We start from the raw sequence: 27290 nt of genomic DNA on the forward strand, positions 1-27290 counted from the left end.
CAAGTGTTTTCTCTGTCTCTTTTCTAAGATCCAAACCAAGAGTATATTTGGGTTAAGGGTTCCATGAGCCACTATGTACTCTGCCAGAATTGTTAAAGAAGGTCAGTGCTAGAGGTTCTGTGAGGATACAGGATTGTTCATATTTACATGTTTAGGAAGGTCTCTGGGTGGCGTAGTTGGCACTCCTAAAGTTTGGTGGTTCAAACCCACCCAGTGGCATCATGGAAGAAAGACCTGGCTATGTGCTTCCTTAAAGATTACACCCAAGAAAGCCTTAGGGAACAGTTCTACTCTGTACCATGGGGTCACCATGAGTTGGAATTGACTCCACTGCAAAGGGTTTGGGGTTTTCTTAATGTATTTATGAACAAGCCTCTCTCTACCTTGTTCCACAAAGGACTGGAGGTAAAAGTGGGGTGCTTTTGGCTTGTAGTTGTTTTTTCATAAACCCAGAAAGCAGATTTCTGATATAGTATGCACCACACATTTGATGACGGATTGGAAGATACTAGAATCACCACCCTGTGGTACTTCGTACCACCGGTAAGGAGGTAGAGGGGAGACAGGTTTCATAGATGTGATGCTGGCAGCCACCTCAAAGGAAATGGTTTCAACAAGTTACCTTCTCCGCAATCACTACCTCAAACACTTAAAAATCAGTACATAGAACCAATATGTATACCTAACTGGTGTATAAAATACCAATATGAAATAGAGAACATGGAAGCAATGTACTGATCACATTATTGAAAAACACTGTATTAAATCTTATTGAGTTTGTACCACTATAAATACCTTCCTTATCTAAGGGAATTATTCACTAATCTATTCAGGCAAAATATTTATTAAGTACTTCCTATATGTTATTTATTTATTTATTTTTTTATATGTAGGCAATGTTCTAGGTTTGGGCTATACAGTAAAGAACAACCAAACCCACTGCCATTGAGTCGATTCTGACTCCTAGTGACCCCGTAGGGTTTCGGAGGCTATAAACCTCTGTAGAAGCAGATTGTCACATCTTTCCCCCATTGAGCTACTGATGGTTTCGAACCACTGACCTTTCGGTTATTACTTAATCCCTTTAACCACTGTGCCACCAGGGCTCCTTAGTAAATAACTAAGACAAAAATCCCTTTCTGTTTGGAATTTGCATTCTAGTGGAAGATAAACCATAAACAAGATAAAGTATAGCATATATTAGAGAATGGCTGTCAGAAAGAAGAGAAAAATAAAGCATAGACAAAGGGTATGAAATAAGAGAGGAGAGGCAGGTATATTCTGGACAGGATGGACAGGGAAGGCCTCTCTAAGGATATGACTTTGAACTTTAATTCAGTAGGAACTACAAAGGTTTACATTGCTTCTGACGGAGGAAATCCTTAGTTGTTCTGCTTTATGTCCATAACTTTGCATAAGCCTCCCTGTCCAGCTATTGCACCCAGCTTTCCGTTCCACCAGTGGAAACTACCCAGCTGGCCCACCCAGGTGGAATATAGTCACCCTTCAAGATACAACTGTTAACATCACCTTCGCCCTATCCAACTGGGACTGATGAAGGTGCCCTTCCTGGGGTCCCAGATTCTTGGGCTCACCCAGTATTGCATTTAGTTTTTTAGTTTGTCCACTACTCCAACTACACACAAACATACACAATTAAGAAAACAATTATGACCACAATTACTATGTACCAGGTACTACGCAGACATCATATTATCTACTCGTATATTCTCTAATTTATTTTAGTTGGAAAACCCTTGGAGAGGTTGGGTATATTTCCCAGTCACCCAGTCAGAAAGTGGCACCGCTGAGATTCCGATCACTGGAGAGTCCACCTCTTATGCTTATGCTCTTTCCTCTCCATCCAGCTGCCTAGCAATACAGTGACAATGAAGGGTGGATGATGTAAGAATGTATGGGAAGCTCTGAAGAGCCAATCGCTTGAAAACTGGCTCTGCCCTTGAGCTTGAACTCAGCCTGCCAGGCCCGAGGCCCCACTGTGGTTACTCACAGCTGGGTCTTATAAAGAGCAGGCATGCTCTTAAGTAACTTGCGCTCCTCAGCCAGTTCCTGGGGAGAAGCTTGGTGGTGGAACAGTTTAAAGAACTGGGTGTGGAAGAGTGTGCACAGAGATAAAACACTGTAAAGCACGGGTGGGCTGGCAGATGCAGATCATCCCCACACTCAGCCTGACTTATGAGCTGAAGCAGTCTATCTCAAATCTATTTTTGTCTTAGCTATAACCTAAGATCCTCAAACACTAAGCTGAAAGAATTCAGGAGTAATTATCTTAAGAGAAAATATGTATGATTGGAAATGTTTACCAGAAAATTCCTTTAAAAAAAAAAAATAGTTTAACTATTGTTTGAATTGGCCAATGTAGGGAGCAGGGAAGGAGTCCCTAGGTGGTTAAGCATTCAACTACCAGCTGAAAGCTTAGTGGTTTGAACACAACTAGAGGTTGCCTCAGAAGACAGGCCTGGTGATCTGCATCTGAAAGGTCACAGTCTTGAAAACCCTATGGAGCAGTTCTATTCTGCACACATGGAGTCGCCATGAGTCAGAACAGACTCAAAGGCAACTAACAAGAAGTACAGTAGAAAGCAGGGAAAGGGCTGATCTATAAAACAGTCATCGAGACTCAAGAGGATAATTTTGGCCACTTAAAAATCCTATGGTTCATTACTGACATTTCCGTCATTGAGAGAAACATGAACATCTCAAGTATTCTAAAGTCAGGAAAGGAGATGCCGAATCCTTGGCCACTTGCCTCTACTCTATTACTTCACTCAACGAATGATGGTGAAATTAGTCATCAGACTATGAGTCCAAAGCAAACCTGGCTTTAATTACTTTTTCTATTGCAATAAAAATGGAAAGTTCTCTTGGGCAATTCGTAGTGTTTGATTATTTACATTATATAAGACAACATAATGGCGACTATCCCATAAAGGGTTAACTGAGAGAAACAGGGAAGAAGTACCCATCTATTATGTATGTATGTATTTCCAGAATTTCATACAAAAATGACCTGCCTTAGGGCTTGTTAATGAAGTTCTAAATATCCAGAAAGTAGGAATGCAAGGGTTTTGCATTCTATACTCAGTAACTATTCAGTTCAAATTACACGTTAAAACTCAGGGTAGCTAGTTACTAAAATGTAATAGGGTACGGTGGGTAAAACTATGGCCTTGAGAATCTGCAAGAGAATTCTAACCCGAGTGAGTAATTTACTAGCTCTATGATCTTAGTTTGTTTACTTAACCCATCTAAGCCTTGTTCTTTGTACCAATAAAAAAAGATAATGCTCAGGAAGCCCACATCCAAAACACACTCAGCTAGATGTCTTGGAATTCAGAATTTTTCACATTTTAGAAACATATTAAGGTATATAAACTGTATAATAAGTAACACCCTCAGCAGGGTCTGAGGCAGTATCCTGTAATCAAGCAAATTAACATTTCTGCAGCCAAATATATGAACCGTCACAGCAAATGGGAGACATTATGACTATAAATAGTTTCAAGTCAGTTCAGGTTAGGTTTTTCTGCTACCTGAACTTATATCAAGCATACAAAAAAATCTGTCAGAGATTTCTACATTTTGGACTTATGAATAAGGAGTGTAGGCTTGTTTTATACATACGTATATATATATTTTTTAATATGTGTATGTATTTATACATACATATATAGAGAGAGAGGGAGGGAGACAGAGAAGCTGAAGTTGAGAGGCTGTGTTAGGACCAAATAGAGTTGTGACCACAAAGTGCCTTCATATTAGTTCTCAACACTTAATAAACACTCAATATTGGTCAGAATGTGAGTTTCTTAAGGACAAGAGATCACTGTTTTCTTCACTGATATGCCCCCAGGCACCTAAAACTATGTCTGGCTCATGGAAAGGGCTCAATAAATATTAGTGGAATTAGTTATTATGTTTCCTTTTGTGAACCACAGCTCTCTATTAAAGACAGAATTAAGGTCTTCTGTGTTTATTGGGTCCATCCGTATGCTGCCCATCCCACCCCACGCCTCATAGCATCAAGCACAGATGTCTGTTCAGCTATAATGCTACCTAAGTACTATTTGCATGATAGTTTATTGCTATGTATGTAATAAGCCTTGCTATTGTTACTGTTGACACACAATCTTTCCACAGCCCTCCAAATCTCAAGGTCAGTTCTAGGTACCCAGGGGGCTGTTCTATCTTGAAAGCACAAATTGCTTCCTGTGATACTTTCTCATCCAAGCTTCCCTAGTCTGAGTGGAGCCATACCAAAACCCATTGCCGTCGAGTCGATTCCAACTCACAGAGACCCTGTACGGCCAGAGTAGAACTGCTCCATAGGGTTTCCAAGGAATGCCTGGTAGCCTTGAACTGCTGACCTTCTGGTTTGCAGCCATAGCTCTTGACCACTATGCCACCAGAGCTTCTGAGCGGAGCCATAGGCAACACGAAAAAAAAATAATCCTTGGGGAACGCTAAAGTTTGTTTTCAAGACAATAGGGTAGAAGCAGAAATGCACATCAGAAGTTTCTAGTAAACCGCAAAGAGTTAACTCAAGTCTTAGAGATCAATATTCAATTCCCCTCATTTTTTTTTTTTTTCTTTTAAACCATCACTCTTGGGAAATGAATAACATTGCATGATTCATCTCTGCATCTAACTTATCAGGAAAATCAGCCATTGGCAGGCTTGTAATTGAATTCTATCTAGGCTGACGGTGTGTGTCAAAATTAACAGACGCTTATGAATAGTTCTGAGGAATAAACATGTAGAGTCTTTACTAACTCACAGCGTGATTCTGGAAAGCAGGCAGCACGTGTATACACAAGGAGTACTTTTCTACCTGCTAACAACAACGAAACAAAACATGACCCAGTCTAACGCACCATGCGTACACACACATACACACATGCCTAAACACAGATTCTGATTCCATACTTCTGATTCCACCTGGCAATGACCAAGATAATTTCCTGTGAGAGTTCATCTCGTTACAGTACAAAACACTCTTAAACCTCTATTCTAAGCATTTACCTTTCTCCACCCTAAGTTAATGATGAAAACAAACAAAAAAATGGGAGAAAAAAAAAAAAAATCTATCTGCAAATGGAGATCCACGGCCTCAAAATAACTTTTTTGGACCTGAGGCACTGAGAATTCAAACTGACCAAAAGCACATACCTCTTCAAGTCCTAAAAGCTAGAGAAAAGCTTTGGCATGCAGATTTCTTTCCTGAAATCAGAAGCCAAAGCTTATTTGTTTATGTATTTTATGAGTATTACTGCATCTTTGATATGGTGGAGGAAGTGGGGAGATTAGCTTCCCCGGAAGACTAGTTTGTCTACACTTAAAACTGTTGCCTTGGGATTATTCATATTCCTAAAGAAAGTGATAGGTAAACTACCCAGCCTTGTGGCCTAAAGGATTTACAGCTAAGTACAGCAACAACCGTGTGGAGTTTTACGTTAAAGATCTGAAGACCACAAACAGACCCTGAAATGGTGATCTTAAAAATGCAGCTTACCCGGCCAACAAGAATCGGTTCCGGTCCAGAAAACTCTTCGAGGACAAACATTTGATTCCAAACCCAGCCTCTTTTGGAACGGTTCAAAATCCGCTGTTCTTCACTCAGCCTGTTTAGTTCCAAAGGGGATCCACTCATTAACACTTGAGACTGATTCATCGGCGCCGTGTAAATGCAAGGGGGAAGAGTAATCCATAATATTATTAATGGAGTCCAGAGATCCAAGAGCATTTCCGCTAGCCGTTCTGGCATGGTCCCACCAGTTAAGCAAATCACCACGAAAATGAGACAATTATTTTTTTTGCCTCCGGTCTGCAGCCATCCAATTCATCATTCAGTGCCGAGCATTTACTTACAGCTCTGCCACGTGTTTATAGCAGGAGAAGCAGACATAATCTAAGCAGTTTTTCTAAGACCACGATCCATCGGCTTTCCTTGTCATTGAAATTTCCTGCAAAAAACAAGGAGGAAGAAAGATGAAGGTCCGCTGGAGCAGGTTTTAAGCAAAACCACTGCTTTTCAAAAGCACCTGAATGATCAGTCCCAGGCATGTCCCAAACTCTTGAGTTAAGAGAGTGGATCTGAGACATAAGCAGGAGGCTAAGAGTTCCTTTCATCTTTTAAGCTTTATTTAGATTCTAGTGTTCATTTTGTGTAGATGTTACTTATCAAGAACTGCTGCAAGTAATACCAATTCTCCCTTCTTTCTTTCCTTCCTTCCTTCCCTCCTTCTCCCTCTTTCTTTCTTGCATTCTTTTCTGATTGGTTCATTGCTACACTTCTCTTTGAATAGAATCTCAACTGCAATGCATTTTGGGGGTATACTTTTTGGGGACCCTAATGAAGACCTACTCTTAGAGGTAAAATTTTTTTTTAAAAAAAAACATTTTAAAGTGGAAGTCCAGTTTTCTCTGCACTTAACTGTATGAAGAGACTAGCCTTTAAAGGGGAAAACAAATGAAAAGGGGGAGCATCCCTAATTTTCACAATCTCAGCTACCACAATCATTGCAAAAGATCACCCAGTTCTAGCAGAATGCAATTCTCGGTCAGGATGCTAATAGTGAGTGAATAAAATTAGAATATTCCCACAGAGAAATTCCGTAATGTCCAGCATGTTATACTATCATCAGGACAGTGTCAGGGCTCCCATTCTAAATGTTACAGTTGCACAGAAGACTTAAATTATGAGAAGCTCCTTTGGGAATGAAACATGGTAAAAATACAATTTTCAATTGAAAAGAGTCAGAACAGGATGGCCAAAAAAATCCCCATTACCTGAGGTGTCAAATACATTTTTTGCTTACCTTCAGCATGGCAAAACGTGTTTCTTCCCTCTCAAAAAAAAATTATTTTTAAAGAAATAATGTTCACTGTGGTTCCCAGAAAGAAGCCTTGCTGAATTAGATTAAACGGGAAAATAATTCCTCAGGACACCATCGGGAACAGTGTGGCTGAGGGAATTCATAATGGGGAAGGGAACCTTTTCACCTCTAGGTCCTTGGTTCCATTCTGGCTCAGGATGGGAAAACGAGAAACTCATCAACGTTGGCTGAGCTGGTGAGTGGCCTTAGTGAAGCCAGCTGAAAGGGGCAGACCCAGATTCGGCCACAAATGCAGGCAGTATCTGCTCTAAGGAGATGGCCAGTGGAATCGCCCTGCTTGTCACTCTTTGCCCAGGCTCAGAGCTCAGTCACTAGAACTTTGTACCTCAAAAGAGGTCCCACACTGATAAGTACCTAGGGGAGAAACTGCAAGTTTTGGGAACTGAAGGGAAGACTAGCATTCAACAGGGAACCAACTCAAAGAAAAGACAATCCAGAAAAATGCAATTTGGGGGGAATTGCAACACAGGCAGGAAATCAAGTCTTCCCTTAAAGCAGACTTCTGATAAAACCTTCTCTCATCCCAGAGTGAGAGCAGACCTTTGCAGGCTTCAAAATTAAAGCAAAATGGAATTCAAAATGCCCCAAAAGGAAATCCCAAAAATATTCATATCTATTTGAATTGCCAATCCATGTATTTATTTAAACAGCATTGATAGCTCATTCACTATACAACATGGTATGCTCCCTGCTAGACATGAGGGCAGGTAAGGGTGCTGAAGTAGTATAATGTCATTTGGAAAGCACCTGTTTTGAATCCCAGCTTACCCCACTAGTTACCTCTGTAACAATGGACGAGATATCCAAGTTCCCTGAGCTTCAGTTTTCTCTTCTTCAAAATTGGAATGGTAACAATTCCTGCCATACATAGCATCAAGGTGATTCAGAAAAAAGACACATATAAAGCAGCTGGCTTTCGGAAAGTACTCAATGAACCAGTTACTCCTGTTATCCTAAACCTGATGATGAGGCTGGCGACCACATAGACCCTGCCCCGGAGAAGTTCACAGTCTGGTAACAGAGACAAATAAATGAACAAGGAGTGAAACTCTTGATTTCTGCAGTGAGAGTGTAGGCAAAGTAATGGGGCAACACAAAGGAAGGAGCTCAAAAATATTGCCAGAGGTGGCAAGTGGGAGGATGAAGGCCATGCTGATGAGGAAAGAGCTGGACCATTTTACACAGAGGGTGAGCCTTGTTCTGTCTGTGGAACTTCAGCCTTAACACTTCCCCAGGAAAAGGGAGTTATTCTCTCTAAACATACCCTGTTTTATTATAGTCCATACCAGAATGCTCAATAGCCATCCATGTCTGAGTTCTACGGAGGCAGAATAGCGAGATGGTCGTGTGAGTAATATCTAGTGTCAGCCTGCCTTGGTTTAAATTATTATTATTAATTGGTCCCCAGTTTGTCCACTTACTAGTTGTATAACTGGAGAACAATTCATAATAATAATAGCAATAATAATACCTACCAAAGAGGTTTATTTTGAGGATCAAAGGAAATAACCTTGGTAAAACACTTTGAAAAAGCTAGCTTTTAAATTGTGCCAAAAAATGTTCTTTTAAATTAAACCGAATACTGTGCAAGTATACCCTGATGGCTGTTTTGCTGATGATGATTCTGGGAGAAGGAAGCTTCCTGGAGGAGATGTTATCTAGATGTTGAGAAAGAATTAGCCAATTAGGGAATGGGTGATTATAAAAGGACATTTCAGACAACCAGTGGACAAGAACAAGACCACTAGCTAGTCCAGGATCTCTGAAGGAATCAGCATCTATAGGTAGTCTTCAAGTTATTAGTTACTACATCACCCAGTCGGTGGTCACTGCACACACCTTCCCACCCATCAAACTCATACTGGTCATGATATATGATATATGATGTATGATATATGATCTAGGGCCCCCTCTTCTCTGACAGCTCTTTGTGAATGAAGGGCATGTCTGATTTGTCCAAAGCTTTGGGATATAAAAATGTGTGCATTCTTAGGGGAAAAGAATGGGAGACAAGTGAGTACTATGCCAGTCCAACTTCTTATTTATTTTTTTGAGAAAGGGAGAACTGACTTGCCCAATGCCCTGCAGTCAATGCAGAGCTCTGGGAGAAATAAGCGCAACACAACAGAAACTCTTCATCATCCCGGTCATCCCCATCACGACCCCGGGACAGTGCTAACACCTAAACACTCATATACCACTTCTCAATTGTTGCCAAATTCTTCTATCACCTATTACTTTATAGTTTCTTAAAACCAGCTTGGTTTACTTAAAAACAGAAAGCTGATAGTATTTGCCATAGATAGAAGGTAATTCTAAAACTACAATACTAATAGTACATATTTAGAAAGTGCCTGGAAAATAAGTCACCAAGAAGGACTACGCACACACGTATGTTCGTAACCCTGTGATGTAAGTTTTGCTGACTTTACCTTCATTCCCATCTAGAAATAAGCAAACTGAAGCACCAAAAAAACCCAAACCAAACCCAGTGCCGTCGAGTCGATTAAGGTTCATATTCTAACTAAGGTTTTATTTTCAGGGAACTAGATCCTGTCAATGCCTGAGGACATTTCTCTTTGTTAAAAAGGAAGACAAGCAACAGTGAAAGGCAGTGGCGTGCTGGTGAACATTTAACAAGTGGTTTCCCAAAAGAAAAAAAAAAAAATGCTGATATGTAGCATGTTTCCACTTCCATGGTATACATAGTCTCGCTGCGATGATCTGAAGTTACCAACATGACTGTCAACTGTCTCAGACAGTTCCTACAAATTTCAAAATCTGGCTCTGGTGGCTGGAAGAGCCTGCTCCAGCATACCTCAGTGAAACATTAATACACAAATAAATTACCTGGAAATCTTTTTAAAATGCAGGTTCTGATCCAGTGAGTCCGGAGTGAGACCTGAAAGTCTGCCTTTCTAACAGTCTTTCTTGTGGTGCAGATGCTTCTGATCCGATCACTTGAAGGAGGAATAAGACCAGCTCCCAACTCAGACCTTCTCCTAGATGAAACCTGAAGGGTTCAGTGGTGTGTTGGAGTCACTTCCCCTATCATTTAATGCCATGGCCATGCGTGACTTACCATCACTGTGCATACAGGAGTGCACACACATACCAGACTGTGGGAAGCCCTGTACCAGTGTGTGGGGGTGTATAAGATTTTGGGTGCTTTCATAACGCACTGCCCCTCCTCATCCTCCATCCTCATCCTTTACTGGTAGCACTAGGAGTTGGCCAGCTAACTGTCGCGTTCACATGCACTAGTCAGTTGCCCAGCTAAGTGCTGTGTTCACATGTACAGGCATGCTATCTTGGGATGTTGAGACCTGGCTTTCAAGGCGATCTTGCCATTTGAAAAGTACTGGGATTCTAGTGTGACAATCACAACCATACTATTTGTATGCTTCAACCTCTTCCATGGGCGAAGCTAACGTTATACTCTTTGATGATCAGAGACTAAATAAATAGCTTTACAGAAATTCCTGGGAGGCAGCGGAATGCTATGTCACTGTTAACCCGAATTAATAAACATGAATAACAACTGCATACACAAACTGCTTACCTCTACGCAAAGAAGAAATTGAGGAAGGTTGTAAAGCTGGGGTAAAAAATCAATTCATTTTTAGATTTCCCAACCACTGTATGTCTGTCTAACCAAGCAATCCACTTTATGATAATGCCGCTGTACTGATTTACACCCAGATAGGGAGAAGAAGAGATTTTACAGTCTCTCCGGATTCTTACATATAAGAGAGTACTTAGGATTCCTTTTTAAGAAGATATGTTTTACTGAGTAAGAGACTTGTAATCCGACTTTTCATTAATACTTACATTTTAGAGATAGTTCTAATTACAGCCTGGATCTTACTCTGCTGACCCCAACATTTTGTTAGGGTGAACCCGGTCAATTCTCAGATATGTTAAGTCATTATGCAAAAACATATTGCACCATCGATTTCTGTAAGCCACGTGGATTAAAGCTCCAAATGATGGGCCTCACGTTGATGCGTGAAGTCTAAAATAAAAACAGGCTTTTACAAGCACTTCAGGATTCAATCCAACAGATTATTGTGGTTGACAGGAAATTATGCTTTTATTACCCACTGGGCTTAGTGGCCACAGTATTTCATGGAGGCAAAAATGACACCCAGGACCAGAGAGTTTCCATTAAAAATGTCTCTGACCTTGAATTTAGAGCCATTAGCGGGCTGCTTCAAAACAGGTAAATGCACATGGAATTCAAAGTGGTGTTTCATGAGCACAAGGGATGCAATTCAGTGTGTGGCCCAGTGCAATTCACACCAAGCCCAGAATGGCTGAAGCAGAATAGGCCGGGGAGGTCTTTGAATTTTAGAGGAGAATGATATTTGCAGGTATTCAAATATAAATAGTACAAGAGAATTGCCTATCCTAAATCCTTCAGAGTTTCCGGACCAGATTCTCTTGATAGAAAAGGAATCTGAAATTATTTATGTACACACAGGCATGTACACACAAACATTTATTTCTCTGTGTGTGTGTGTGTTTATTTCCCCCCTTAGCCATAACCCTTCTGGTCATCTAACGTTCTTTGGCAACAGACCATATACTTATCCAGATGTCTATCTGTCTAAAAGCATAAATTTGCTTGTTCTGACACCCAAGACAACACTTGCCAGGTCCATTGCTCTCTTATTGGCATGCTTCTCTTTTTTTCCTGAAGCTTTTGTTTTCAGAAGTCCTAAAATGACTGGTTACCTCGGCAATAGAACAAAAACAAAATGAAACCTTCTCCTCCTTTCCCAAGATGGAGTCAGAAGTTCATTATTCACACAGAAGCTTTTTTATCTGTTAGGGAAATTATAGAAAGGGGTGACAAAGCCAGTGACAAAAACAAGAAGGTCAAAATAAGTCCCCTTCTTTCTAACGCTATATAGATCCAGACTTTTATTTAGAAAACTTCCCTCAATCATAAGGTTAGTTATTGAAGGTTGAATCTATTCTGTTGGGCTTCCTTGAGGCGCCACTGAGACACGTTGAACCCCCCCAAAAGATGAACATAAGTCCCACACCTCTCCCGCCAATTACAGACACAGTAGTACCAGGAAGTCCTTTCCCAAGTCTAATCTAAATCCCCACTTCTCTATTAAAAACCCACATGCCTTGCTGTCTTTAAATCACTGTCTATTATAGCCAAAGACCTAATAAGTGAATACAATTTGTGCTGGCCATCGAAATCAAAGCAACCAATCTGAGTCAATTTAACGCTTATTAATCTTGAATACAGCTGGATTGTGGGGAAGTTCCATAGGCTAGTGGTTAAGAACACTGACTTCGGATTCAAACAGAAGTAGTTTGAATTCATAAAATGACTGACCTGGGCAAATTTTGAATCTCAATATCGGCAGTGAGAAAACTCAGCTATGTTTAATACTATCTGACTTGAAGGAGAGGCAGAAAGAAGCAGCAGTCTGCTCCTGTAAAGATTATAGCCTTGGAAACCCTATGTGGTACCTCTACTCTGTCCTAAAAGGTCACTATGAGTTGAAATTGACTCCTCAGCAACAGATTTTTGGTTTAACTTGAAGGACTGCAAAAAAAATAAAATAAGATAAATTATGTATAAAACGTTTTGTCACTGGAGCAACAACAGTTAATGTTTATCTAGTATTCGTGCTTACCAGAAAATATTGACTAATTTTTTTAAATTATTTTTATTTCCATTTCTTGCTTTGTGTATCAATGGGGAAAATCTGAATGTTCTAATACATAAACTTGTTGCTGTCGAGTCAATTCCAGCTCACAGAGACCACATAGGACAGAAAAGAACTGCCCCACATGGTTTCCAAGGAGCAACTGGTAGATTTGAACTGCCAGTCTTTTTGGTTAGCAGTCAAGCTCTTAGCCATTGCACCGCCACAGCTCCACTATAATATATAGGCAGGTAAGAAATAAAATAATTTTTTCCATCTCTTGATTTAAAAAAAAAAAAAATGCATGAGCCGAGGTGGGTCTACATGAAACGGAATTTTATGAATAGCTTTCCCAACCCATAGGTAATAATTTTTTATATTACAGTTAATAATTTCACATAATGTGATTAGGCCTCTGAAGGGTTCTATTTTGCCCCCCAGCCAATTGTGCCTCTCATTTTCAGAGAACATGTCATTGTCCACCATGATTTTCTCCTGAAAGGCAAAGTGTAAGTAAGCATTGCACATCCATGCCCAGGCGATTCACTTTGAATAAATTAGAATAACTCATCGAAAACATAGCTTGGTATTGCTCTTCCACAAGAGAAGTTCCAGTGCATTTCCTAATCATTTATATCCATCTGAGGATGAACCAAGTGGAGAATCCCTAGTAATTCAGAGATGAGTTCAAGGCAATATCTAAACACTACTCAGAAGGGACCTCAGAGAGGGTAATGGTAATTGCAGCTTGAGTTCTCGCAGTGTCTTCTACCCAAAAATTTCAGAACACTTTTTATAGTCATTTCAAAGAATATTAGTACTACTGATGACAGTTAAAGATTAGAAGCTCTACCTTCTCTCTTAAGAAATGTGGAAATGGTTAAAATCATAACCACTATATCACATAACCAGAGTTACAGAGTCAGTTATACTGAAATGGAAACGCAGCCAAGACTCTCAGTGTAATAAGTCAAGATTCTGCCGATTAGATTATACTGTGTAGTAACCACCCTTACAAGTGTGCCTTACTGTCATTCTTTTATGTTTCAAAGGCTTTATAGCTTAAAAGCCACCCACCAACACTGGCAACACGAGCTACAGACACAGATGATAGTTGGATAGACAGTGAGACAGATAGTAGGTGACCATTTGACAAAAATAATGAGATATCATGTAGATGAACATGAACACGAAGGGAAGTGCTTACGCATACAACAAAGTATGTTCTCTTCAGTTACTACATAATTATTTTCATGAAATCTAAATACTTGTATGAGTTTGGTTTACCTCCCTAATCAAAACAGGTATATATATTTTTTCATATCTTTGAGCATGCCCATTTTGAAGATGGAAATACTTGGACTTAAACCAAAACCAATTGGACTCAGAAAAGTAAAAAATTGTATTTGTCAAGTTCAAGCACCAATAGACTAATAAAGAATGGGATATGCCCTTGTAAACTGTTATATCAAATCTGGAATATTACTAGGATTTTGGAGATGAGTTTGCACACATAGGAAAGAAAAGCATTCCCTTACAATATTTATACTCCCTTCTCCCTACAAAGCTACTTATTTTATGTTATATGTATCACATCAGGGATCAAATAATCATATTTTGGATATTAATCTATCTAGAAAAAACAGTCCATGAAAAATATTGTTTTAACGGCTGATGGAACATGTATACGCTACGATAACATTTTATTTTCATTTTAGTGAGATATCTAGAAAGGATTCCTTTGCAACATATTCAGCATGCTTAAAACGTCAATAAACACATCAACAGAAACACTTTATCACGGCATAGCTAATCATTTTCCTGGTTGTGCCTGTGACAGACAGGTATCCTGTTGCTTAAAATCATTGCAAAACAGTATAGTCTTGTAACACACCCAGGCTTGCAATTCACCTGAGGTTAACCTGAGTGGATCCATTAAAACACAAAAAGAAAGGAAAGAGAGGAAGAAGGGAGGGAGGGAAGAAGGGAGGAGGAGGTTCACCCTCAGTGATTTTTTATAGGTTCCCAGCAAGGCAAAGGTGCAGACACTGTTTGGGTTACACATGCAACCATTCCATAGTCACAGCATTTTTCCCTATAAATTATAACTTTGCATCACATAGAGTTTCATAGGATTCCTCGAAGCAAGTCAAGTCTGGGAGGCATTCTCCTTTTTTACAAAGCTGAATTATGTCATTTTGATATTCCCCTAACATTCAAAAAATGATTATGAGGAAGAAAAAAAGCGCTTTGTGAAACAGAAGTAAAACTGATGGTAAAATATGAGAAAAGCTGGGTCTAAAAACAAATTTGGGACAATTTATGCAATTTTTATAGAGAAAGTTGAGGCTATGGATATGATTTATCGCTGCCCCCACCTCTATTAAAAATAGTGCAGGCGAGGGCGTGGGGGAGGGCATAGCCTTTGCTAAGTTGTTAATGCATTAAATGAATGTTTACTAACCACTAACTGTGTGGTTAGTAACCAGTCATAGCTCTAGCATTTGCAATTATCTTTGGCAGCGGGTGGTAGAGAGAGAAAGTCTTTGGAGGCTAGAGACGTAAGTGTTATTTTTTATAATGTTTTCCAAAGAGATATGGAAAATTACATCTGTATGTTTCTATCTACTAAAAAAGCTTGGGGGAAAGAAATGAAGTCTAAAAGCAAGAAGGTGGATGACGTTTATGATAGGGAATAGCACATGACATTTAAAACTCAAGAAGTAAAATCTTGGGACATGGTAGAAAATGAAACAGTACTGGCCCCAGCACTTTGCCATGAAGTGGCAATGAAGATTTAGTTAGTGCCAACCTATGAGAGAAGAAGCTAAATGGCATCCTTTGAACTTATTTCTTTCTTGACCTTTTGAAGTTGCCAGGTTCAACTAATTCTCTCCTCATGGTTACATCTAAAGCGGGTTCCAGAGGCCAGAACCACAGGTTCAGCAGAAAAGAGATTGCTCATCATAACTTCCTTTGTGACTGAAATGAGAAAGGGCTAACGGTCCTTTGGTTAAATTGGTGAATTAAGCCTTACAAATCAGATAATGGCCTTGGTTCATCAAAATATTGTTCCATTTCAAAAATAAACATCTATGAGATAGGGTGGGGGTGGGTTTCCAGCACCACAAGCAAAGCACATTTTTTTTTAAAGATTGCTTAATATGCAAATCTGAGACTCCTGAAGGATAAATCAAGCCAACTAAGGAAATAAAATGGCAAAGGGAACATGATAAAAATGTAAGACTTGAACTGGTAAACATCTGGGCACATTTTCAAGAAGTAAGGGGTGTGTGTTTGTGTGTGTGTGCAATACATAGTACAGAGAGAGCAACAAGGATCATTCTTGGTTTAATTTCACACCCTGTAAGAAGTGGAATGTAACATACCAAAGCTAAAAGCTTTTTCTAAAAAAAGCAAAGTTAGTCTCTTGCAATAGCGAATGCCAACAGTGCTGAAAACACTGGGCAAACTGTACTTTTCCCCCATTGGACTGAATAACTTCATAAGAAATATAAAATGATTGAAACTGATATCAATAGTTCACTGAGCATGGTATTTTCAAAAAGAAGTCTTGGGACCTTAAATTATATCTGTAAGGGAAAGGCTAATGGGTTTATGCTAGTTCCCTGATTTGTCAAACACAAAACTTTACTGATGATCCAGGAAAGTGTGGTTGGAAATGTCAAGTGAACATCACTTTACTGGCAAAAGCTTTTGGTTTTGCAATGGAAATTCACTCAAAATAGAATGTTGATAAAGCCATAAGGTGTGCCACCTCAAATAGCAAAAAAAAAAAAAGATTTAGTTTTTCTTCAAATCATCAAGTTACTTATATTGATAAGGTTTTTGAACAGTTAATGAAGTGTGAATTCTAACTTCTCTGTTTGCATTCCTTTTTCCCCACCAATAAACAATGAAATGAACCTGGAAAGCAAAGCCCTGCGGCAAAATTTCTTGAATAGACTCACTATATTCTCATTCTTTGGAGTTCCCAAGCTTTGCTCCAACAATCGGATGCTCCCTGCTAACAAGAGTATCAGACCTTAAAAGCTGTGCATAGTTTACAAGGAAATGTTACATTTATGAGTATATTTATGTGATAGCCTTTACAAATGACTTTTAAAATGGTCTATTTTCTTTCCTTTTTTTTTTTTTTTTACATCCAACATGGTACCACTGGCTTCTTAAAAATGTGTCCAGTGCTAAACCATTCAAGAGGTGCTTTAGCTGAATACTATATTGACAACAAACAGTTCTACACACTAGCCACAATAAAGTTATTTTCCAGGGTCAGAACTTCCCTTCAGAGCTGTCATGTACACATCAAGGCAAATAGGGCTGCTATTCTGGAGAGGGTTATATGAAATAGTCTGTGTTATCTTCAGCTAAATTAACACACCTTCAAGAGCTTAAGAAATGCACCCCAGACACCAGAAAGCCAAGAGTCCTGTGTGCAAAGATTTACCCATCTAGAGTCTTGAGGGCTTTAAGAGACTGTAAATTATAAAGCAGAATCCTTGCTTTTTTTTTAAATAATAATTAGACATATAAGATCCATGTGGCAGGGGAGAAAGATTAAAGAGTTTGAATGGCAGCATTGCAGCACAGATCTCAGAGAACATTAGCCAGCGTCTGTAAAATAGTTGACCTGTTTGTGCCAGTCAGGGAATACCTGGATACTTATCTGGGAGGTGCGGGGAACAGGAATGAGGAAGATAAACTGACATTGGCAGTCTTGAGTGAAATATTGAAACAGTCCCCTAGTGCCCAGCAGGGCTTCTTTCCTGGTTTTCAGAAGGGATTTTCCTCAATTCTAAGCCCTCTTCTGAGCCCAGAAAACAAAAATATCAAAGGTGATTTAAAATCCTGCAACTGTCACAGCATGACACGTCCACGCTTCCAATCCGCTACAGCAGAATTACAGAAGAGTACTATTGGAATAATTATTAAATAAGAGGGATGGCCCTAGAAGTTCATTCTGCCACAGGGCACAGGGAAGTGAAAAACCTATCTGGACATGATGATTAAGGAAAAAAAAAAAAAAGGAACCCACAGAGAACATCTTTCAAAGGTATCAGGCTCCTTTCAGTATCTCTCTCTCTCTCACACACACACACACACACACACACACGCACTCCAGATGAAATCTCTGCAAAGCTGGACACCGCTGACGAAAGGCAACAGACAGCCAGCCGGGGAGAAATTGAGCCGTGTTTAGCATGAACGACAGGGCTCATTTTGCATTCAGTGAAGTACAGCAGCGAGGTTGAATGGATGGAAAATCCCACTCTTCAATTTTACAGAAATATCTTTTTCCCCACATACAGTTTTCCAGTTGAAAAGCTCCTATAATGCAGCCGGAGGTGACAGCCCAGGGAGGGTTTTTAACCACAGGGATGGCTGTCAGGAGTGTTGTAAAGAGGGCAGGCTCTTCCAAATGGCCCCAACCGATCCCACGTCCTTCCTAGCGCTTCGCGAGGGTGCCAGGTGTGAGAGGGCACTGCTCTTCTCTACCTTCCCCAGTGTCCTCCCCCCCCCCATTGCCAACCCACCAATTCTGTGAAGCCCGGCCCGAGGAAGCCGCCGGCGGATCTGATTAGCAGCCCTGGTGCCCTAAGGGATTGTCTGATTGTGCCTCTACAAGAGGGAAACTCTTTTGGAATCTTCAGGAAACGGTGGTAAAGTTGAAAGGACCTTTTCTCCCTCCTGCTCGCTTGGTTGTAAGCTCTATCATTTAATTGGACCTGAAGTGAGCAGCTGCCAACCTGATTTTCCATTTACGGACTAAAGCCGTGCGCTTGCAACAATAAACAATGTTGTTTGATTTCTTACATTTAGCAACCCAAGCAAACAGCTGCCATCTCCGCTGGCGGAGGCAAACGGCTAGTCCTTGACTTGCCACCAGCTCAGTGCCTACGGAGAAGGATCAACCATGATGAAACTTTGAGGTTTCGGGCGGATAGGGTTGGGGAGGCTTTGGTCCTGGGGAGGGAAAAAGCGGAGGGAATCGTAGATACCTGTTGGCATCAGCTTTGGAGACCGCACGTTTGCACTGTTTCCTAGCCGTAGCTCCAGCTAAGGGAGTAGGTCCCTTATAAACCTGTTACGGGCCGGCAGAACCCGGGAGAGCCCTCTTTTCCTTCTGTCCTGCGAGGAGCGCGACCCACACCACCAACGGTTCGCGGATGAGGCGCGGCGAGATGGCAGAAAGCTCAGCCTCTGGCTCTGCGGGCGCTAGGAGAAGGGGTACCGAAAATCCGGCTCAGGGGGCCTCTGTGACCGCAGTCTCGAGGACTCGGAGAGGGCACTGCCTGGGGAGTCTGCCCGGGTCAGGAGCAGCGTCTTAGCTAGGGGCGTTTGCAAGGAACCTGGCAAGTTTGCTGCGGCTCCGCGCTCCCTAGGCTCGGCAGCCACTTGTGGGAAAGCCTCACGCTGGGGGCTCTCGCTGCGGAGTCGTGGTCCGCAGCCCCACCACAAGGGTCGCCCTGCCTTGCCTCCGGGGAGGAGGTGCAAAACCCCAGCGAGATGGCATCCCCCAACCCCTTTGCCACCTTTCCTTTCGGGCTTGCGCCCTCCTCCCCACCAGAGTCTGGTGCTTCCCATTCCCCGCACGGACCCCGCAGTGGAGGCGCGCGGTTGCAGCGGCGCCTGCCTGCATCGCGAAGCGGCGGAAGCGCCAGGCGACCCCAAGGAGACCGGTAGGAGAACTGGAGGGGAACAGCCTAGAACATGCTACTCTACAGGACCCACTGACAGAGCAGTTGGCAAAAACTGTCAGGCAAAAAGCCCTGAGGCGTCCCCAGGAGCCCTGGCTATCGGGAAAGAAGATGCAGCTCAATCGCACGCCGGGGCTGGGAACCCACATTCATCATCTGGGGAGAAGGAGGTGCGCAAGGGGTCCGAAGGGGCACGGGAATTCCTAAAGGAAAGGGTCCCTTTACTGTCCTCCAAGCATTGAGAAAAATCAGGGGGTAGGAAGGACTTACTCCTGTGGGGCTCCGCGTTGGCTAATGGCAAGCCTCCGGGTTCACAAATGGCTGCAGGGGCTCGGGGTCGGCTCCCGCGGGCGGCGAGCGCCGGCCGGTCCCCACGCGCTGGGCAGGCGCCTCCGGATTCCGTTCATGCCTCTCGGAGCTGCCGGGCTGGGTGCGGAGAAGCGGGGCGAGCGCGCTGAGCTTTGGGTGTCGGCAGCAGAAAGTGCAGCGGCTGGAGGGACGCTCCCGTCTGTGCACGAACCCGCTGCAGCCGACTAGCTTCAAGGCGGCAGGGAGATTCCAAATAAATCCACTAATTCTGGGCTGAGCGCTTCGGCGTGCGAGCCCGCCTGCCTGCCAAATGTAACTGTGAAGTGATGTGGAAAAGTGAGCCGGGTGCCTCCCCTTACGGATCTCATTGGGCAGAGCGCAGAGGCAGGTCTACCACTTGGAAATTCATGGAAGCAGTCCCCCACCCCGCCCCCTCCCTGCTTTCCCCCTGCGCTCTCGCGCGTTGGCTCTTTTGCTCTCTTTCCGCGACCAAGTGGGCGCACAACTTTTCGCTCCTCGCTCCCGAGCACGCCCCGCGCGTCTCCGCCGCCAGAGCCAGCGGGTGAAGATGCGCCCCTCGGTGCTGTAAGCGCAGGCTGCGAGGGGCCAAGCTTCCGGATAAAAGGGCTGGCAGAAGATGAGAGGATGCGGAGGAGGTACCCGCGAGCTTTTTCTCTCCAGGTCTCACCTGAGCTCTGGGGCTAGCGTTATCTTGAAAAGCGTCTCCGGGACCCACAGCTGTTTTCCGTGGGAGGAAGAGGACGACACAGGGCAAGGGAGTGTGCATGACAGCTTACTTCCTCGTGATTCCTAGGTCCTCTTGCGTACAGAGTAGGGGTTTGTAAGACAACTATCTATGACAGACGTTCTGTAAACGAGGTTGTGTGACGCGGTCCTGTCGGTGGGTCCCGTTCCTAATATCCCGGTGCTTCTACTCCTTTGGGGAATGGAATGAGGGAGAGCCGAGGGGCAGCCACGAGGGGCGCACAGTGAATGAGTTTGGAGAGAAGAGCAGAACTTGTCTGGGTAATAAGAGGAGGGCTTGCTGTATCTTCTTAGTGTATCCTAGCCTCCAGATCTCCTCTGGGGCACCTCCTTACAGATCCCTGCCCCACCAAGAGACATGGCCCGATTTAGTGCTCTGATGGACTCCACTTAGATCCTGAGAAATGGCCAACCCTGGTGTAGAGTCAGCGCGAGAAGGAAATAAGAATCACGAGGTTCCGATGACTTTTCTCATCAGTGGGCACAACATACAGTAATATTCAGCCTCTTTGATCACTTTTTAATAAAAATTACTAAAATATACGATTTTATATTTATTTTTAACTCCCCTCCCCGGAAGACCCTGATTCAGTCCCTTCTCTGCCCCCTAGAAGAGAACTCTGAGAGTAGATCCCACCAGCTGGGGGCAGAAGCCAAAACAGAAGGGGAAAGGGGAAACGGTGGTGAAGACCAGACACACAGTCTGCAGAGTTCTGCCGTCTGACTTGAATTAATGAGACAGAGTGAACAGAATGAGAAAATAGGCACAATATGCTTATAACATTTATGCAAATTTGACATTTGTGTGTGTGTGTGCTGCATCTAACATCCCATTGTGCCATTGTTAAATGGTGAAAAAAATATTGACTACTGGTGTAATATCTTGTCTGTTTCACATGCTAGCTGTTAAAAAAATTTTTTTTTTTTTTAGGGGCAAAAAACTTAGTGAATCCTTTCAGAAAGGGAGAGGTGAAGAGGACTAGAAGTATTTTTCCCCCAGGTAGTCACTAAGAAACTCTGTTCTTTTCTCAGACTATGCCTGGTTACAGGGTATTCTGGAATTAGCTAATTCTCTCTTGCGGGAAAGGAGAACAATCAAACCTCAATCAAATTATACCTGTGGCTAGACCAGACAGTACCAGGTGGGCAAGGAAACACATCCCACCTTGGATTGTACTTGATTTTCAGAGATTCATTTTTACTTTGGACAAATGGACTGAACCTTTCCTTGTGGTACCTCCCAACATGTAACGTCATGTGTTACTCTGAAGCCTAGGAACTGTCACAGATAGCAAACTGGTCTCAAAAGGAAGCCAGAGTGTTAGAGCTGGGACACTATTCTTAAATTTCACTTTCTTAAAGAAAAACAACTATGCTGACCAAAAGAAGAGGGTGAGAATTCTGTAGTTTCGGGTCTCTTGGGTTAAGAATGAGTTTATTTTGACTCACCCTATCCACATTTAGGAGCCCTGGTGGTGCTGTGGTTAAGCTCTCTACTGCTTACCAAAAAAGTCGGAGGTAGAAACCCACTAGCCACTCATTTATCCTCAGAGCAGTTCTGTAGGTTGTCTTCATTGAATTCTGGTCGTGCAGAACTCGTGGGAGCCCTCTTTACACCTGCTAATCTCTGCTCAGAGCAGTGCGGCAGGAATTTCCTGGTTATTCTTAGTGGAGGTCTGGATGATTAAGCAGTGTCAAAGAGGCATAGGACAATGTTTAAAAGCCCTATGAGGATATTTCTAAAATAATCAGGGATGCTAAAAGACAAGGCATTTGCCTCTTTCACAATTCCACCCACTCTTAATAGGATGCAGTGTAATTTCACGATGGTGAGCGCCTACCTCCTTATGAAATGTGTTTTCCTTTCAACACCCTCTCCAGGGTTACAGGCTCCCTGCAGGAAGAGGTCCGTGCTACATAGGGTTTGTAGAATGGCAACTGAAATTGCATGTGTTGTGAGGCATTTATAGGGAGGAAGCAGGGAGGAATTAGCTGATAGGGCAGGGGTATCTTTGGAGGAGTTGGGGTGGGGGAGGATTGTATTTAGAATAACCTTGGCCAACTGATGTAAAGTGGGATGAAGCTGGATCTTAGTGACAGGCAGACAGTTTGGTAGAAGAGTCGACCGTGGTTGGGAGTGAATGAGCTGGAGAGAGACTCCGTGTAGTAAAGAAACACTTTTCTTTTTCACTATGGATGGAACCTTTGTCATAATTTTGACTAAGGGAGAGAGACAGTCAACCAGGTGGCTGGTTACTTGGAGATTTAGGGAGTCAGCTGGTTTGTAGGAATTAAGAGCTCTGGAAAGGGTGGGGGGAGCTAGGAAGACTCTAAGACCAGTAATGACAGAATGAAACATAGCTATTATTTACAGCATTAAAACACAATTTTCTGGTTTTCATTCTTCAGCACAAAACAACAGCAAAAATAAATACAATAAAAAGAGCACAATAAAAAATGTTTACTATGGTATGATTGCTGAAAACTTCTGAGCTACTCTTAGATGAATTAAATGAATTCATGGGATATTTCCTAAAGGTGGGGTTCAGGAGTGAGGATTTCATGAAGGATGGGATTTCACACTATGCTGACTGCTGGAGGTATGTATTATCATTTAAAGCAAAAACTTCAAGAATCTGAAATATTAAGAAAGCCAAACCATAAATGCACACAAATTAATATGTAATATTTTCCATGGGTGCAGAGTTCTTTTCACACATTTTGGTGTTATGCAATCCTGAGGAAGAAACCTGAAAAATAAATAAAAATATGTCCTTTTAATTTTATATTTTTTTCAATTATAATATTGGATCATAATTCATAAGAATGAAAAAAAGTTAAGAGGCATTTTGGCAAGTTTGGAAGCATGTAAATAAGTTTAGGATGGTTTCTTTTTTTTAAATTTATGAGTTGGCTTTAAACCAGTCTTGTACTAAAATCATGAAAAGCTGTGATGGTCCTCAATTTAAGTGAATGTGAGCAGTTACAGGGACGCCTTTAGGCCAGTGGTTCTCAAACTGATATCCCTGGGCCAGTCTCTGTATTAACATCCTTCTGGGACTCAGTAGGAGCCCTGGTGGCGCAGTGGTTAACAGCTCAACTGCTAACCAAAAGGTCAGCAGTTGGAATCCACGAGCCACTCCTTGGAAACCCTATGGGGCAGTTCTATTCCATCCTATGGGACTGCTATGAGTCACAATCAACCTGAAGGCAGCTGGTTTGGTTTTGGTTTTTCAGACTTTTTAGAAATGCAAATTCTCAGGCCCGGAAGCTGGGTGGGGTCCAGATATCTGGGTTTTAACAAATCTTCTGTGGTATTCTGATGCATGCGAACGTTTGAGAACTAGCCTGAGGCAATTGGTTTCTCAGGTGATACTTATAAAGACAAAAAGAAGAAGAAAAAAAAAGTGACGTTGAATTAATACTTATTTTTATCCTGAAATATTCTAAGACAGTCCAAACCCAAAACCAAACCCAGTGCTGTCCAGTGGATTCTGACTCATAGTGACCCTATAGGACAGAGTAGAACTGCCCCATAGAGTTTCCAAGGAGCGCTTCGCGGAGTCGAACTGCCGACCCTTTGGTTCTAAGACAATAAAAAAAAAAAAAGACAATACGACTTCATAAAATAAAAGAAATAAAAGTGTAGGCACACTAAATGTGTTATGAGATGACTTTGCCAACGTCTCCGATATGATTTGAAAAATTATGCTGATTTCTATAGACGTGATTATGAATTCTTGGGATAAGATCATCATTGAGCTTGCAATTTAGAGTTTTGATACTCTACATTTCTTGGCTGCTGGTTTTAGCCGTCCCTGAAATTAGGACTGTATCTCTTAATATCGACTGTAATTACTAATCTTGAGCTGGCCATTATATTTTCAGTTAAATAGAGGTGTAAACACTCTGAAAAACCACATCTGTGCTGAGAGCATTTTGGAGAAGGTTTTCAAAATGGCATTATCTCCCATCTTCCCAGGTGCTAGAAAAGAGATAAGCTCCAATTCAGCCTTTAAACAGAAACTGACGAAGGCGGGGTGGAGGGGTAGATAGATGAAGGGGCCTGGTACAAAGCTATCAAAATAAAGCAGCCCAGGTTTTGTGGACTACACACTTAGCATTTTAGTTTTCTTTTTTTTTTTTTTCCTGAAGGAGGGCAGCTACTAGATTTAAATTCCAGACCCTCTTGTTTAACTCAGAAGCCACAGAGGAAAAATAAATAATAAAAACAGTTCCTATTGTGTTACCAAAAAAAAAAAAAAGGAACAAGAGGAGAAGGAAAGCTTTTTCCCTCCTCTGTAAGTACTACGAGTTTGTTATAACATATTGTAGTCAACATGAAAACATACTAATTTAATTTCCTTGATTTTTAAGTCTGGTTTGGAAGTTTACCACAATTTCAAATATATGAACGTATCATTACAGGACACATAAAAAAAAAGTCATCTCTTATTATACCCAGAAGGAAGTTTACAGTTCTCATGAGTTGCTATCAAGTTGGTTATATAGGGAACATACTGTTAGAGATGTGTTTGACAAATGGTCCAAGAAGCCGAAAGGAAATCTCATTCTCAGAATGTGAACAGGATTTCTTTATTAGTCAAAGCTGGATGATGTTGTCTAAGGGGTTTGTTGTTTGTTCGTTTATTAAAGTTATGCTGCCCTGTGGAAAACGGGCGCTGTTTTTAGGTTGCTTTCTCCTGCCTGCCTAGGCAACTGGCTCGCTTAGAATGGCTGTGGAGGTTTTTTTCTACTACTTCAAGTGCCCTCTAGCGTGCAATATCTGCACAGGTTGCTCTGTGGAAGGAGGGTGAAAGGAGGAAAGAAAGGAAATATCCTGCCCATCGTTATCCTAATTCCTGTATTACTCTGCTCCTCCTTTTCTCCTCTCCCTCCAAGGGGTCATTTCCACCAAAGTGCTTGGCAAAACAAAAGACAATTCTGTTGCTTTTGCATGAAAAACCAATAGCTCATTTACTAAACTGGGAAACAAATGCTAATCCTTTCTCAGGGATTTCTTTTCGACATTCATCATCATTTTCCAGAAGTTTCATACTCTCTAGTAATCAGGCAAATAAAAGAAGGTCAGTTGCTCCCTAGAAAGAAATTCCATTTTGTCCTTAACTCCATCACAGACAAGCTATAAGATGCCTGACGCAAATTGATTAACCTCTCAATGGGTTTTAAGTTTGTGTCTCCAGAAAAATGCAGAATACGTCTTTCTTGCCTCAGGGGGGTAGTATGAGGCCTAACTGAGCTTTATAAAACAATTTCAGCTCCTCAGATACAATCTGATAATACAGTTGAACTGGTCTTTCATCCTGCATCCCCCAACAGGGTTTCAATTCTCTTTGGTAATCCACAGGGAAACTATGGTCCAGGTCTGTTTTTTCATAAACACGTTGTCAAAACAGTTCCTTTGTAAACAGTGGATTTGCTCAAGAGACTTGGAATCGTAGGAAATGGGAAAGAATACTTGGAGAAGAAAAATGTACTTGCTTTTGCAAACAACGTCTGTGTACGAATAAATACAGCTAAATAGTAAGACAAAATTCCTGCAAGACATAAATTTGGACATAGCTCCCAATTTAAATTTTAAAACAAGTTAACAATAGCAGAAGGTAATTTTACTAACCAGAACACCACCCACTAAACACTACGTCTCCGAGAGAGGAGGAGACAGGCGATACCTGTAAACAAACTTAGGCATTGGGGCCTGTTCAGATGGCAGGATAGCTAGACGCCTGGTATATAACCTGGAGATCACTTCCTAATAATATAATTACTATGCAGAATTGTGTTTTACGAACTCTAATAGGTATAATATTTTAAAGAAGTAAAGGAAGAGGCAAGCTAAACATCACTATACATTCCCTTAGTTTCTTTATATACATGGTATCTTTTTACTCAATAAAGAACCATGGATGGTAGTACTGTTGGTAGCCTTTAAATCATGAGAAAGCTGAGGCTCAGAGGTGCTAAGTGTTGAAGAGTAGAATTTCAACTCAAGTTGACCAACATCAACTATTTTTATTTCCACCTGTCAATATTAAACTACTACTAAGAAGTAACTATTATAGCCTACCTTTAGTCAATGTGTTGCCTCATTCTAGAAAATATTCCTCAGTTACATTAGAAGATGAACTAACATTAGGTATTCCTAAACAGAATTAAAATCCTTCATTCAGTGTGGTTTTGTAAATACCCATCCCAGATTCGATGGCTAAGGAACTAAATCAAACTTTTCAGGGAGAATTTTTTTTTTTTTTTTTTAAGCAACCACGGTGATTGTGATACAGCATAACAAGCACCATTCTGGAGACCATTTGGGAATAATGAAACCAAATGGCGTCCAAAGTTCTGTTTAACTCCTCAGTACTTGACTCCAAGGTTAAGTGATATTCCTGATAATATTATTTAAGATTCGTATAGTTTCTCATGTATTTCCAAGACATAGGCTCTTATTTGATCCTTGAAATAATCTCCTGAGGTAAGAAGAAGATATTACTATCTTGATTTTATGTAGTTACAGGCTTTTAGAGCCACAAGGCCCTTAGAAATTGTCTAGTTTAAACTTTTCATTTCTAGGAAAGGAATTGAGGTGAGGCTTTGACTTCTGAGCGTAGGGTCACGTAGCTAACTCTTAAAAAAAAAAGATCCCAAGCTATTGGTCTGTAAAGAATGTCGGTATATTCCACATCCCTACAAATATGGTTCAAGGAAAAAACATTAAGCTAATAACCTGAATAAACTTCAAAAGAGGAAGTCAGAAGACTGAGGAAACATAGTTCAGGTACTCAGATCTAAATTAATGCCATCTAGACAGGGTCTACTTTCATTTTCTGGTGGATTACATTCACTCCCTTCACCTAGCCCTTGTTCAGTCTAATAGTTAGTATGCTTTG

General features: G+C 41.5%; 1 protein-coding gene across 7 annotated transcripts in view; it reads right to left on the reverse strand.

The window, feature by feature from the left end:
- The window catches only part of CDH8 (cadherin 8), a 420824-nt gene extending 400908 nt beyond the window's left edge, over positions 1-19916 (reverse strand). For 6 of the 7 annotated variants that reach the window (XM_049864203.1, XM_049864204.1, XM_049864205.1 and 3 more), the window contains exons 1-2: positions 19579-19916; positions 5534-5984 (exon numbers count right to left, since the gene is read on the reverse strand). In XM_049864203.1, coding sequence (XP_049720160.1) covers positions 5534-5785 — 252 coding nt within the window. In that variant the 5' untranslated portion in view covers positions 5786-5984; positions 19579-19916. Of the gene's footprint in view, positions 1-5533; positions 5985-18609; positions 18704-19578 lie in introns of those variants that run through there. The other variant, XM_049864202.1, reaches the window with a different exon arrangement.
- Between the last annotated feature and the right edge of the window lie 7374 nt (positions 19917-27290).

Source organism: Elephas maximus, chromosome 21 (genome assembly GCF_024166365.1).
Source record: "Elephas maximus indicus isolate mEleMax1 chromosome 21, mEleMax1 primary haplotype, whole genome shotgun sequence".
Lineage (NCBI taxonomy): Eukaryota > Metazoa > Chordata > Mammalia > Proboscidea > Elephantidae > Elephas > Elephas maximus.